This window comes from Geotrypetes seraphini, chromosome 18 (assembly GCF_902459505.1).
Source record: "Geotrypetes seraphini chromosome 18, aGeoSer1.1, whole genome shotgun sequence".
NCBI classification, from domain to species: Eukaryota; Metazoa; Chordata; class Amphibia; order Gymnophiona; family Dermophiidae; genus Geotrypetes; species Geotrypetes seraphini.
In genome coordinates this window covers 24974077-24988739 of record NC_047101.1, presented here as the reverse complement: position 1 = coordinate 24988739, position 14663 = coordinate 24974077, and the positions used below count along the sequence as shown (strand labels likewise).

The 14663-nt window shown below is 45.0% G+C and overlaps 1 protein-coding gene across 3 annotated transcripts in view; it reads right to left on the bottom strand.

The window, feature by feature from the left end:
- Positions 1-14663, bottom strand: part of RNF130 (ring finger protein 130) — a 210816-nt gene that overhangs the window by 120686 nt on the left and 75467 nt on the right. For all 3 annotated transcript variants that reach the window (XM_033927584.1, XM_033927585.1, XM_033927583.1), the window contains exon 2: positions 6914-7108. In XM_033927584.1, coding sequence (XP_033783475.1) covers positions 6914-7108 — 195 coding nt within the window. The remainder of the gene's footprint in view (positions 1-6913; positions 7109-14663) is intronic.

The following is a 14663-nucleotide window of genomic DNA, read 5'->3' as shown; positions in this document are numbered from 1 at the left end:
CCAAAACGATTTTGGCATATAATAAAGGGAGGGGAGGTAGATGCGAGAGGCCAGCCAGTTCCTACCAAAAATCCAACACAACACCCTGCACTAGTAGAGAGATAATTACCATGCTGCAGGCAGGGCTCGATTCCCTGCTCTAAATTGTTTGTGACATTAGTTTAATTTTGTAATAAAAGTCTGTTTTCAACCTTCAGACATATCTGCAGGCTATATTTTCTAGGCTGAATTCACAAGCTAGGTCAGGCTTGCTTTATTATGGACACTGCTTCCCGGGCAGCGAGGATCTGCCCTTCAAAAGTGGGAGCAGGGAGGTGTCTCCTGCTCGGCCCAGAATTAGATACAGGCCATCGCCTCTAGCACCTAAATGGCTCCTCGCCCTCCTCAGTTTTCAGGCCTAACCCGTTGGCTCCACCCTCCAAGATTTTGATAATTAAATACTACTGTTATGATCACCAATTGCACACAAACACATAATTAGAAATTAAACTTTGTTTTGTAGGTAAAGGCACTGATGATTCTTTCAGTTTGGGTGGCTGTAAGAACATAAGGATTGCCGCTGCTGGGTCAGACCCGTGGTTCATCGTGCCCAGCAGTCCGCTCCCGCAGCGGCCCTTAGGTCAAAGACCAGTGCCCTAACTGAGTCTAGCTTTACCTGCATACGTTCTGATTCAGCAGGAACTTGTCTAACTTTATCTTGAATCCCTGGAGGGTGTTTTCCCCTACAACAGCCTCCGGAAGAGCGTTCCAGTTTTCTACCACTCCAAGTTTCTTCTGTACTTGATATGCTGTCTATCATAGTATACCTAGATGGTTTACAATACTAAGTTAAAAAGAAAAATATAGTTAAAAAAAGGGGGGTGGGGGGGCACGTTCCATGGTTAAAATATGAAGGAAAGACAAGACAAGTACACACTGATACTTTAGGGATCTGGGGATAGGAAGGTGAAAAGTGCATCGAGATAAAAAAAATAAAATAGAAGGGAGGTATACGGGGGTGCTGTCTAATTTAAGTCCAAAACGCCATTTAAAAATGGACTTAAAAGAAAATTCAAGGTGCCTACCAGCACCTCAAAAAAACCCCCAAAAAACCAGCGCCAGAATACTCAAATCTTCTTCATACCGTCTCAGGAACTGGGTCGCAGCCTCCACACGCTGTTGCTTGTGCAGCTCAGGAAGCTATTTGGGAACCCATTGTGCGCAGACTTTCTTGTATCCCAAGTCATCGTGCATTATGGCAAATGCAGGTCCAGAGCTGATATCCAAATTTGCAGCCCACTGAGACACCGCTATCCGTGGGTCTTCTCTAATCAAGGCATCCGGCCTGTCAATGCGCTCTTGTGTGCGCGATGCTGATGGGCGACCAGGACGACCTTCATCGGTTACACCTTTTCTTCCTGCTTTAAACCTTTTTACCCACTCATGAATCTTTTGTCGATTCATGGTGCTGTGTCCATACCGAGTCAATATCCGATGTTGAATTTGCACAGGGTTCACGCCCTCTACCCAAAGAAAGCACACTACGGCACGTCGGTCTTCGATGTTGTAATCTAGGGGGCGTCCGTGTTTCTGACGTCATGGCTGCCACACGACTAAAGGCCGAGTACTGCAATGTCCTTGGATGAACTATCCAACGGGCAATATACAAGTACATCTGTTGCATTTTGCTAGCTCTGTTCCGGTTATCAGGTAATTTAACAATGGCCTTTAATTTTCGATGCATCCTCATGTACAGTATAGAGCTAAAAGGGGGAGGGGCACAGGCTGCAGAAAAACTCATCTTAGGCCTATATCATCTGTACATATTGCAAATCTAAAACTTTCCGAACTCTAGTTAGTCTTAGTCTAATAAGGATGTTTCCTTAGACAGAGAGCAGGAGTGTGGGATGAACACAGAGGATATCTAATTAGAAAATGAATGGCATAAAACAAACTAAGGCCGGTACTGGGCAATCCTGCATGGTCTGTGTCCTGTAGATCAGTGTTCTTCAACCACCGGTCCACGGACCAGTGCCGGTCCACAGAAATTTCCTGCCGGTCCACAGGGCCAGCACGTGCATCAGGCCCAAAACAGTGTTCTTCAACCGCCGGTCCAAGGTGCGATCGATACGGCGTTATCTTTGAGCCAGCTCCCTCTTCCTAACTGATTCAGTGCACAAAGCCACAAACAGTGGCTCCTACGGGCATCCTGCGCCTGAACCGGAAGCCTTCTCTCTGACGTTGCAACGTCAGAGGGAAGACTTCCAGATGAGGCACTGGAAGTGCATGGTGCAATTAGTACTATTATGGGGGCGGGTGCAAGGTGCAATTAGTACTATTATGGGGGCGGGTGCAAGGTGCAATTAGTACTATTATGGCCCACGACTTAGCCCATTGTTCTTCAACCGCCGGTCCACGGAATAATTATTTTATTTCTGCCAGTCCATAGGTGGAAAAAGGTGGAAAAACACTGCTGTAGATGGTGATTTGGTTTAGGATGAGCAGGGGAGGGCTTTGAGAGAAGCACCAGTGACAAGATAGTTAGGATAGGCTGGGGGTGGGATTCAACAGCAACTCCAGCAGTGGGAACCTAAAGACAGTATTGGGAGGACTTCTAGGGTCTATTGCCCGGAAATAGGAAAGAAAAGATAATTTAACCATGAATGTATAATGGGCAGACTTGATGAGCCGTTCAGGTCTGCTATCATTTACTATCGTAGGGGTCCTTTTACCGAGGCGCACTGACCGATTTAGCGCGCCTTAGTAAAAGGACCCCATCGTCTACCTTTTATGAAAAAAAAAAAAAAGCCACCTATACACGTGAAAAAAAAATCATTGATATGAAAGAAGCTATCCTAAACCTTCAGGAAGTGTGAATAAAATGGAGGGGGGAAGCTGAAAATTCAGTCAGCTCAGAGAAAGGATGTACTGGAAAAAAATTAATTGCACCGCATTCAGAGCGGCAGTCTCCTTCTCTCTCCCTGCATCAGTTTGTAAAAATAGCCTGCGTAAGAAACACTCACTCCTCTCCTTGGCCTTATCCTCAAAGAACATTTAGCACCTAGAGAGAAGAAAAAGTGTGACAGGGTGACACGACAGAAGCTACACTGCAAGGGTAACTAAATTTGCAATGTGCTGAGGTCAAGGTTAATCATTTACTACAGAAAGAGAGAGTAAGGTGTGCAGCCTCTGGCGTGATCCTGCAAAATGTTAACCAGCCATATTAGTTTTTGCTAAGAGCTATCTCCTGCCTAGCCCTGCGCTGGTGTCAAAAGCTATGTTCTTTATAACTATCAGCCTTAGTCCTGGGATTGGAATACAAAGGGCTAGATTCACTAAGCCCGCCGATCATGTACCGACCCCATTCACTGACCTCTGTGCCGATCATCCTCCGATTCGCGCATGCAAATGAGGGGAGACGGCATGCAAAGTAGGAAGGATGCGATTCACTAAACTCAAGAAGGCACACCGACTGGGCTGGCCAATCCAAAAACAAGCGACTGGCAAGGACCAGTCGCTTGAGCAAAAACCCTGCTCACCCTGTCCCGTTCTCTCTGCTCCAACTCTTTTATGCTGGCCGCACTGCTGTCTGCCCCGATTCTCCTGCTTGCTGCCCCGCTCTCTCTGCCCCGACTCTCTGCCGACTTCAGTAAAGCATCTCCTGCTCTCTGCCCCCACTCTTGCTGGCTTCCCCGCTCACTGCCCCGACTCTCCTGCTTGCCGCCCTTCCCTGCAGCGAGAGCCCATAGTTTTAACCCATGAGTTAAAAACATGGACTCGCGAGTCAAAAAATAATAATAATAATAATACTACTACGGACAGCAAATGCATGCGTCGGGATCGCTCTTCAGCGATCTATGTTGTCGGTGAGAGGCATGCCCCCCGATTGCCCCCATTTGCATGAGGGCGCGTTGTGGATCAGTCGGCCTGCCTCAGATTGCCCACGGATCGGGTAGGATTGGTGGGCTTAGTGAATCTAGCCCCAAATCCTAGAAATCCTTACAGTATTTATTATACATTCATTAGTAGACCTCTCACCTTATACAGACCTCAAATGCAAAGGAAGTATCCTTCTCTTTTCCATCACCACTGAGATTATTCACATCTCCCTCCCTCTCCTCCACTGTCTCATTGTAAATCAGCATTCACTTTTTTTTTTTTCACATCAAAGAAAAGGAGGATAATGCAATAGAAATGAAACAAAGCCAAAATTGCTGTCACCAAACTTATCAGGCAGTACAAAAGAAATTGATTAGAAAAGAGACAACCCTCCTGATTAACTGTGCTCAAGAATGGAGAGCAGACCACAGAAGCTTCCAGCTCAAATTAGAAATGTATGCGCATATACCGAAGGCAAGGTCACCAGTGACAGAGTTAGCATATGTTATTGCTAGTTTTGAATTTGGGATGATTCAAATTCTTTATCTATTAAATCAACAATTCTAGTAAAATTATTACTTTGTTGCCCCAAAAAGAAGACAGTGTCTTATATTAATTTTGGGTCCAAAAAACACATTAGGGCTTATTTGGGAGGGGATGTCTTATTTTTTTCATGTGTAACAATCATTTCTCCCTTCCTCTCCTCCACCCTAATTCTTCCTCTTTCCTTTCTCCCCTCCCCCCACCCCGCCTCAAGGGCAGCATCTTTCTATCCCTCCCTCTCATCCCCCTGAGCAGCAGAACCCCACCGACCCTCCCACCGTGAGACCTCTGCTCCAAGGCCTCCAAAAACAGCAGTGGTGGCAGTGCTCTGCAGGCTGCTTTGAGTCCTTCTCTCTCCCACATCACTGATGATGTCATCAGTGATGCAGCAGAAGGAAAGCCTCGGTGGCGAAGGCCATGAAGCAGCCCGTTCAGAGCGCTGCCGCTGCTATAGGAAGCCTCAGAGCGGAGGTATGTCAGGTCTCACCGGGGTGGGATGGTGGTGGGGGGTCGCAGAATTGACAAGTCTGATTTTTTCAGTGAATTGTGCAGCACTAGTGTCAGGCACATTTGTGTGTGGGGGGGGGAGGTTTGGGGGGTCGATCTTAACTAGGGCTTATTTATGGGGTAGGGCTTATAGTAGGAGCATCTTTAAAAATCATGCTAGAGCTTATATTTGGGATAGGTCTTATTTTCAAGGAAACAGGGTAGTTAACTGGAAGGTTAAAACCAAATTAAGGGGTCTTTTTACTGAAGTGAGGTAATCTTCAAAAGGTTCAAAGAAGAGCAACCAAGATGATAAAGGGGATGAACTCCTCTCATATGAGGCAAGATTAAAACAGTTTGGGCTCTTCAGCTTGGAAACGAGACGGCTGAGGGGAGTCTACAAAATCCTGAGTGGAATAGAACGGGTGCAAGTGGATCGATTTTTCACTCCGTCAAAAATTACAAAGACTAGGGGACACTCGATGAAGTTACAGGGAAATACTTTTAAAACCAATAGGAGGAAATATTTTTTTCACTCAGAGAATAGTTAAGCTCTGGAACGCGTTGCCAGAGGATGTGGTACGAGCGGATAGCGTAGCTGGTTTTAAGAAAGGTTTGGACAAGTTCCTGGAGGATAAGTCTGCTATTGAGAAATGCACGGGGGAAACAACTGCTTGCCCTGGATTGGCCACCAAGAGAACGGGCTACTGAGCTTGACAGACCATTGGTCTGACCCAGTAAGGCTATTCTTAAGTTCTTTTGTAGTTATTGCATGTTAGTGTACGTTACATTTTTGTACCTAAATGTAAAGTATGTGCAATAACTATTGGATTAAATAATGACCTCTAGGGAGTTCCAAACATTAATTCTGTGATGAATTCCAGAATATACACACCAGAATATACACCCCACTCCGCCTCCCTCATGAGGCCTTCCCTTTTTCCCTACTTTCCACATCCTCTGTCTTGTTCGATTAAAGCTGTAATTCTGATAAATAATTGTAAATCTGCCTATCTATGCAGATCCTAATCTAATTTGATGTAAACCGCCTTGAACTCTTTGGGTATGGCGGTATATAAGAATAAACTATTATTATTAATCACAGCATACAAACTAAATACAATTAATATAAAATTTGTGAAGTGCTCAGACCCACAACTATTGAAGCCGGACCAACGTCCGCCCTGTATTACTGCACAGGGCAGACACCTACTGCATAGTAAATGTATCAGCTATATCTACTGTGCATGTGTGTAAAGAATGCAGGCCTGGCCTCTTCCTACTTCCTTCGAGTAGCATTAAGGCCCTGATGACCATAACCCCTATCCTCCCCTCGAAGAGTATCAAGCCTGCAAAGACCATAACCCTCCCAAAAGGACACTGACCCTCCCTCCGTCTTGCTGAGCCTCCCCCCCCCCCACCCCCAAGAGTATCAGGGCAGGAGCAATTCACAGAAGCTCCTGTCCTTTTGGCATCCTGCTTAGATAATGACACGGGGACAAATTTTCCCCATCCCCGCGAGTTCTGCCCATGTTCCTGTCCCATTCCTGTAAACTCATCTGCACAAGCCTCAAACACTATAAAATCAGGCTTGTGTGGTTAAGGCAGAGCTTGCAGGAATGGAACAGGAACAGAACTTGCAGGGATGGACTGGGAATATTGAGACACCGCAGGGACAGGGACATATTTGTCCCTGTATCATTCTCTAATCCTGCGTTCTCAAAATAGTGGCTCTGACTCCTCAGCTGCAGTCTTGTAAAAAGTGTCACGGGCACTCGTGCTATCCCCTAATTGTATCTACAGCAAATCTATGGCAGTTAAACGCCCAAACAGAGCATCAGTACCATTTACGTGAGCGACTGCACTTAGGCACTATTCTGTAACATGGATTTCATCTTCATGATTCACAACTGTGCTCCGTCATCAGAGGAATCCTTCTCCCGCCCAGCCAAAATCATGTGTACTGGGATCACAATTCCATGCCTCACCGCTGTTCTCAGGAAACTGAGTGCCCCTTTCTGCTTACCTGGATAAGACATGGTCACTGGCTCTTCCTTGGAGACGTTATTGTAGATAACCACTGCAGTGGCATTATGGGAAGCAGCTCGCAGGATTTTCTCTTTAAAAGTGCAGTTCCCGCGCTGCAGCAGTGCGATCCAGTGCTTGGTGTTGGGCGGCACATTGAAGCGTGTTTGAGGATCGCAACCTTGCCGATCCGTCACTGAAAGCACAAATGATGAGAGAGAGAGAGAAAGAAACATTTAGACTTTGCCTACAACTAACAAAAATATTAAAATTCTCAAAAACAAAGTGTAAAATGCCTGTGTTGATTTTAAGATGCCATGACATTTTTAATTGATAATAGATGCCATTTTTTATCTGGATCTTAAAGGGTTCATAGGAATCCACACTAACAAAAACATAAGGATGCAACAAATTTATATTCATTTTCACATGGTTGATATACAAAAAGTTTGTCCTGTTCATTCTGGTAGTCAGCCAGACAAATTTTCTGGTTACTGCTTTTCTCTTGTTTGAATTACATAGTAACATAGTAGATGACGGCAGATAAAGACCTGAATGGTCCATCCAGTCTGCCCAACCTGATTCAATTTAAATTTTTTAATTTTTTCTTCTTAGCTATTTCTGGGCAAGAATCCAAAGCTTTACCCTGTACTGTGCTTGGGTTCCTACTGCCGAAATCTCAGTTAAAACCTACTCCAGCCCATCTACACCCTCCCAGCCCTTGAAGCCCTCCCCAGCCCATCCTCCACCAAACGGCCATACACAGACACAGACCGTGCAAGTCTGCCTAGTACTGGCCTTAGTTCAGTATTTAATATTATTTTCTGATTCTAAATCCTCTGTGTTCATCCCACACTTCTTTGAACTCAGTCACAGTTTTACTCTCTACCACCTCTCTCGGGAGCTTATTCCAGGCATCCACTACCCTCTCCGTAAAGTAGAATTTCCTAACATTGTCATGTGGGCAGGTTGTAGAATGCACAACATTTACCTGGATAAAAGAAGTAACACTGGAGGAGGTTGAGTGGGGGTAAGCATTTCTAAGGCCTGATTCAAATCGATGAATCGATTCGCTTTCTTAAAAAAAAAAAAAAAAAAATCAGACTCACTGATTCAACGAGTCCCGACATCTCCGGGTCACCTAAACAGCAGTAGTGGTGGCCGGCGGGAAAAAGGCAGTGCTCGGAACATGCTATGCCTGGCTTGTCCCGCCGGGGCCTTCCCTCTGCCGTGTCGCAGTAACACTGTAATAAGGTTATTAGAAACTGAATGACTATATCCACTTTTCAATACAGTCTATGGTTTCCCACCTCCCCTTTCTGGTGCTCCATGTCCCCAGACCAGTGGTCTTCAATGCAAGGCCTGTGAGCCAATGGCGGCCTGCGGAGACCTTCTGGCCCACGTACGTATCCGGAGTGTCCTTCCCCCTCGGTGAGATCTGGTGCTTGTTCACCGCTCTCATTCCCAGCAGCGCTGCTCTTACTCTTCGGACTGCCGGCAGCATGAGTGAAGTAAACACGCTGCCTTCGGGAGCCCAGAAGCTTTCTTTCGGCTACTGCTTCCTGCCTACGCAGGGGACAGGAAACAGTAGCAGAGAGAAAGCTTCCTGGCTGCCAAGTGTGTTTACTTCACTCATGCTGCTGGCAGCCCAAAGAGTAAGAGCAATGCTGCTGGGAATGAGAATGAAGAGAAAGTACCTGATTCCACAAAGAGGTGGGGTGGGGTGTAACAGAGAGATGCTGGATCACGGGAATCGGAAAGAAAGATGCCAGACCATGGGAGGGAAGAAGAGTGGGGTGCCAGACAAAGGGATGCAAGGGAAGGAGGGTAGAAAAATATGGGAAAGGTAATAGAGAGATGCTGGATTGTGGGGATGGGAAGGAAAGGGAAAGAAAGAAAGAAGCCAGACCTCCAGGGGAAGAAACGGAAGGGAAGGGGCTGATAGAGATGCCAGACCATAGGAGAGGAAAGGGAAGGAGAGAGAGATGTCAGACACGAGGATGAAAGGGAAGGAGGGAAGAAAGATACCACAACACAGAAAGGGGGGAAGGGAAGGCGAGAAATGTCAGACCACTGGTTGGGGGAGGGCGAGGGAAGGAGAGAAAGATGCCAGACCAGGGATGGGAAGGAGGAGGGAGAGATTCCAGACTAAGGCCCCGATTTACTAAAGTCAGCGATCGTCGCTAAAGCTGTTTTCACAGGTTTAGCAACCATCACTGCTAACCGACCCGATTCACAAAACAGCCCACCTCTTGTTTTCAATAGCCCATTTTCCGATCCAGCTATGCAAATTAATAAAACCCGATGCAAAATAGCCAAGCGATTGATTCACTTACATTGCTTGGCTATTTTGCATCGGGTTTTACGATCCTAAAACCCGAACTGTTACCGAGAGGTCTGCCTGTTTTTTGACAGGTCTGCTTGTTTGTTTGTTTGTTTTTTTCCATGGCACAGATATTTTGCATGCATTACACACGCAAAATATCTGCCCCATAAAAAAAAAGAAAAAAAATCCCCCACTACTGGCAACGGCCCTCCTCCAACGATCCCCGACAATCACACGACCCCCTGAGCCACCGTGCCCCCCGAACCCCAAAAAGATGGCAGGAGGGCCTGCCTGCTCCCCCCCAAAAAATGGCAGAAGGATGCCCACTCCCTCCTGCCACCACAGTGCCTACTCCCCACCCCCTTCTCCTCCTCCGCCCCATGCACCTACCTTTCTGTTGGGAGGAGGTACCAAAAACACCTCCTTTTCCTCCTCTGGTTTGCTAAACCACTAGGTCTTAGGCCCCTCCCTGGTGCATCATGTGATGCATGGGAAGGGGCCTAAGGACCTGATTGGATCAGGTACCTCGTGTCTTGGAGGGGCCTGAGGTGTCTGAGCCAATCAGGGACTGAGGTTGAGTCAGTGGTTTTGCATGCAAATGATTTGCACCTCCATGCAAATCATTTGCATGCAGACTTGATAGAGAATCAATCGCTGTTTGAAAATCGGCCAAAGAATCGGCCAACAGTGATTGAGTCGCTATCTTTAGTGAATCTAGCCCTAAGGTAAGGGAAAGGGAAAGACAGAGAGATGCCAGACCACAAAGTGGGGGGAGGAGGGAAGGAGGAGTGAGAGATGCCAAACTGTGGGAAAGAGAGGAGAAAGATTCCAGACCATAGGAGGAGAAAAGGGTGAAGATGTATGTCAGACCATGGGAGAGGGAGGAGATGGTGCACAGGGATGGGAGGGGTGAGGAAGGGAAGAGAGATGGAAGAAATGCTGTTTATGGATAGATGGGAATAGGGGAGAAGAAAGAGAAAGAGTATGGCACACATGGATGTAGGGGAAAGACAGAGAGACAGAGGAAATAGTGCTCATAGATGGGAAGGAAAAATAGATAGATTTCAGAAGGAAGCAGAAAAAATGGAAGCAAGTTGAATGTTAAAAGTTAATACAAAAATGGATGTAGGGCACAAAGTGAAGGAGTAGAGATAAACAGCAAATGGAAAAGAAGGTTCTGGAAACAGAGTTAAGAGCATAGACAGAAGGAAGTGCAACCAAAGACTGGAAAAGAATGATTTGAAAAATAAAATCATGAGACAACAAAGCTAGGAAAAAGTGATTCTATTTTCAATTTAGTGATTGAAATGTCAGTTTTGAGAATTTACATCTGCTGTCTATATTTTGCTCTGTTCAGGAAGAAATGCATTTGTTTCTATCTCTCTGGTGTTGAACTGCATGCAGAATCTGGCATCTTTTAAGAAAGGCTTGGACAAGTCCCTGGAGGAAAAGTCCACAGTCTGTTATTGACAAAGACATGGGGAAGCCACTGCTTGCCCTGGATTGGTAGCATGGAATATTGCTACTCGTTGGGTTTTGGCCAGGTACTAGTGACCTGAATTGGCCACCGTGAGAACGGGCTACTAGGCTTGATGGACCATTGAACCCAGTAAGGCTATTCTTATGTTCTTATGCTCACTGGAAGTCAGGAGTGAAAAAAAGCATACTCCAATGAATACAGTGAAGATGTCAGGATACATTAGGGAAAGATACATTACAGGAAGGATACATTAGGGAAAAGCAGTGCCAAGGACTGGCTCAAGGGACAGTGATGCCTTGAGCCAGCATGCTTTGGTGGTGCCTCCGCTCTCTCCCTTTATTGCATCACATGGCATCCAGCACCCTCCCTCCCCTGCAGGTTTGGCTTCTTCCCCTCTTCTCTATTGGTCTGGCCCTACTCTCTCATCTCTCTTACTACCCTATGGTCTTGTAAAATTTATGTCTATCACTGGTGGCAGCAGAAGTATGAATGGCTGTCTTTGGCCAGCCCCCAGGTCATCCCACTGCAACGTCCTGCCTCCTCTGATGCAATTTCCTTTGGGCAGACCACTGTAGATCAGTGGTGTCAAACTCAAACCTTTTGCAGGGCCACATTTCGTATTTGTAGGTAACTTGGAGGGCCTCAGAAAAAATAGTTAATGTCTTATTAAAGAAATGACAATTTTGCATGAGGTAAAACTCTTTATAGTTTATAAATCTTTCCTTTTGGCTAAGTCTTAATTTAATAATATTGTAATTTAAAGCTAAAGAGACACATGATCAAGAAACTGTTTTGTCATTATGATAAACATACTGGGGACCTCAAAATAGTACCTGGCGGGCCGCATGTGGCTTGCCCCGGTGCCAGGAACAGATGCAAGAAAAAAAAAAAAGCAGCAGAATGAGAGACAAAACAGAACTTATACTCAGGGGTTGCCAGAGCCCTTGGGGAAAAAGGAAGCTCAACATGATAAACCAGTGAAACCCCGCCACCCCCCCCCCCAATAAAACAAGGAAACTACAGAGCCACCCAAAAAAAAAAAAAAGTGATTACCGAGAACAGTGTAAGCACTTTTGTGACATTAGTTTAACACAAAGTCATTTAAGTTTCCAAGTTTATTATGTATTTCATTAATCGCCTATATCGACTTCTAAGTGATAAACAAAAGATAAAAATATTGGGTTACAATAATCAAAGGGAAAACAAATTATATAAATATGACTAACAAGACAAAATTAATTGATACAAAAGGAAGGGGTAGGTGCAGAAATACAATTTAAAAAATAGTAAAGAAGACATACAAGGGAAAAAAACATTAGGTAAGGGAAGAGCAATAAGCATCAGAGAATTTAGAAACTAGGGTTCAATCAAAGCACCCGATATAAACCTAATGTCTGGTTAGTGAACCAAATATAGTTTTATTAGTTGTCAAATGCATCTTTAAAAAGAAAGCATTTTAGATTGCTCTTAAATCTATCCAAATTCAGTTCTTCTCGCAAGTGAATTGGGAGTAGATTCCATATTTGGGGGGCAGTAACGGAAAAAATAGTTTGTCGCCATGTATTAATAGTTTTTAGGGAGGCAACAGTTAGGAGATGCTGATCAGTGGATCTAAGGGAAGAATAGTGAATCAGCTGGCTTGCTTCTCACTCCTTTCTTCCTCTGGTCTTTTGATCTTGTTTGCCTCAGACATAAGCAGACATAAGGAAGAAACAAATTTGCAAAGGCGGTGGAGAACTCAAGCTCACTTCAAGGAGAGCAAGGGTCCTGTGATCAGAGATCTCAGTCTTGAAGTAGGTGGTATCCAATACCTTTATACGAGGCCAGGAAAAAGGGCAGGAAAAGAGAATTTTCAGGACATGAATAGCGGTAGCGCAGTGTCCCGCGAACTTTCTCGAGCTGCGGCACACTAAAGCTAGGGGCCAGCAACTCGAGGCACCCAAAAGTGTTGATGTCACACGCATGCATCATGACATCTGCGCATGCACAAAGGCCTTTCAGACAGGCATCAAGACGCCAGTGAGTGTGTGTGTGTGTGTGTGGGGGGGGGGGGGTTGCCAGCAGGGAAGAGGGCCGGAGAGAAGGCGAGGCGCCGGCTGATTACCTACAGGACGCCGCGAGAGGCACGTCCTGCAGGCAGCCAGCCGGCGCCTCTCCTCCTTCCCAATGTGCCGCACCACAACCTGAAATCTCAAGAGGCGCACAATTTGCAATACACTACTGTAGAGGAACAGATATTCCTGGAGTAAAAAACCTGAGAATTTAAAGAAAAGCAAAATATAAAATGTAATAGCCCATCTGAAGCTAAGAAACCCAGGGGATTATTAGATGATTAGAGAAAAGTGTCAAACTCGCTATCCACCAGAATGATCTAGAACAGGGGTGACAAAGTCCCTCCTCGAGGGCCGCAATCCTGTCGGGTTTTCAGGATTTCCCCAATGAATATACATGAGATCTATTAGCATACAATGAAAGCAGTGCATGCAAATAGATCTCATGCATATTCATTGTGGAAATCCTGAAAACCCGACTGGATTGTGGGCCTCGAGGAGGGACTTTGATACCCCTAATCTAGAAGCAGTGGCATACCTAGAATATGTGACACCTGGGGCCCATCACTTTTTGACACCCCCTCATTTGTATGAAAAACTTGATTTTTCGTAACAATCCACACGTGGCACAACAAGAATGTACCTAGGAAAAGGCAACATCTTACATACTGCAGTGAGCAGTAGAACAGCAGTACACCCATTGTAAAACTAAACAAGCCAGACTAGTACAGATTGATCCTGCACAGTCAGTGCTAACAGAGAACCATGTCTTTCGTACACATGGAAAACACCTTCGCCCAGTATGGAATATGTAATCGCAAACTAACCCCTCCCCCTTTTACAAAACCGTAGCATGGTTTTTAGCAACGGCTACAGCGGTAACTGCTTTGACGCTCATAGAATTCCTATGAGTGTTGGAGCTGTTACCGCTGTGGCCGGCACTAAAAACCACACCACAGTTTTGTAAAAGGGGGGATAAAATAGAAATATGTAGAGAAAAGGTAAACTGAACCACCAAGAAGCTTGACTCTGCATACAATGCAACACCACAGAAACAGTGATGCATGTGCAAAATATAAAGATAGCAGATGTAAACTTGAAAAAACAGATAAACAGTAATCACTTTACATATTAACAAATAACCCCCCCCCCTTTTGTGAAGCTGCGTAAGTTTTTTATTGCAAGCTGTGGCGGTATAAGCTCCGATGCTCAGATGAATTCTATGGACATTGGAGTTTTTACCCTAATGTGGCTTTATAACCACCACCCCTTTTATGAAGCCACATTAGGCTTTTTTTATCACTGACTATGGCAGTAAAAGCTCCAGCGTTCATAGAATTCCTATGAGCATCAGAGCTAATATCACCGCAGCTGGCAATAAAAAACCTCATACGGCTTCATAAAAGGGGGCCAAAAGGGAAATAAAACAAAAATGGAAAATAAGATAATATTTTATTGAACATTTTTCAATTAACTTTCAGAGGCCAAAACCTCATTTTCTCAGATCAGTAAAGTATACTGTTGTTACGGTATCCTGTTCTGACCTGAGGAAGGGGTTTTTGGTCTCGGAATTAAACAAAAATGTAATACAATTAGTCCAATAAAAGAATTACCTTATTTCCATTTTCTATTTATAAATATTTATCAACACACCTACAATACTACTTTAACCTAAAGCAAAAAAAAATAAATAGAAATTTTTTTCTACCTTTGGCTTCTCTGGTTTCTGCTTTCCAATCCTCATCTTCTTGCCACTCTCTTTCTTCCATCTACTGTCTGCCCTCTCTCTGCCCCTTCTATATGGCATCTTCTCTCCTTTGATGCTCCTTCCAAAAACTGTCTGCCTCCTCCTTCCATCTCTCTCTCCACCCCTATTGGTCTGGCATTCATCTTC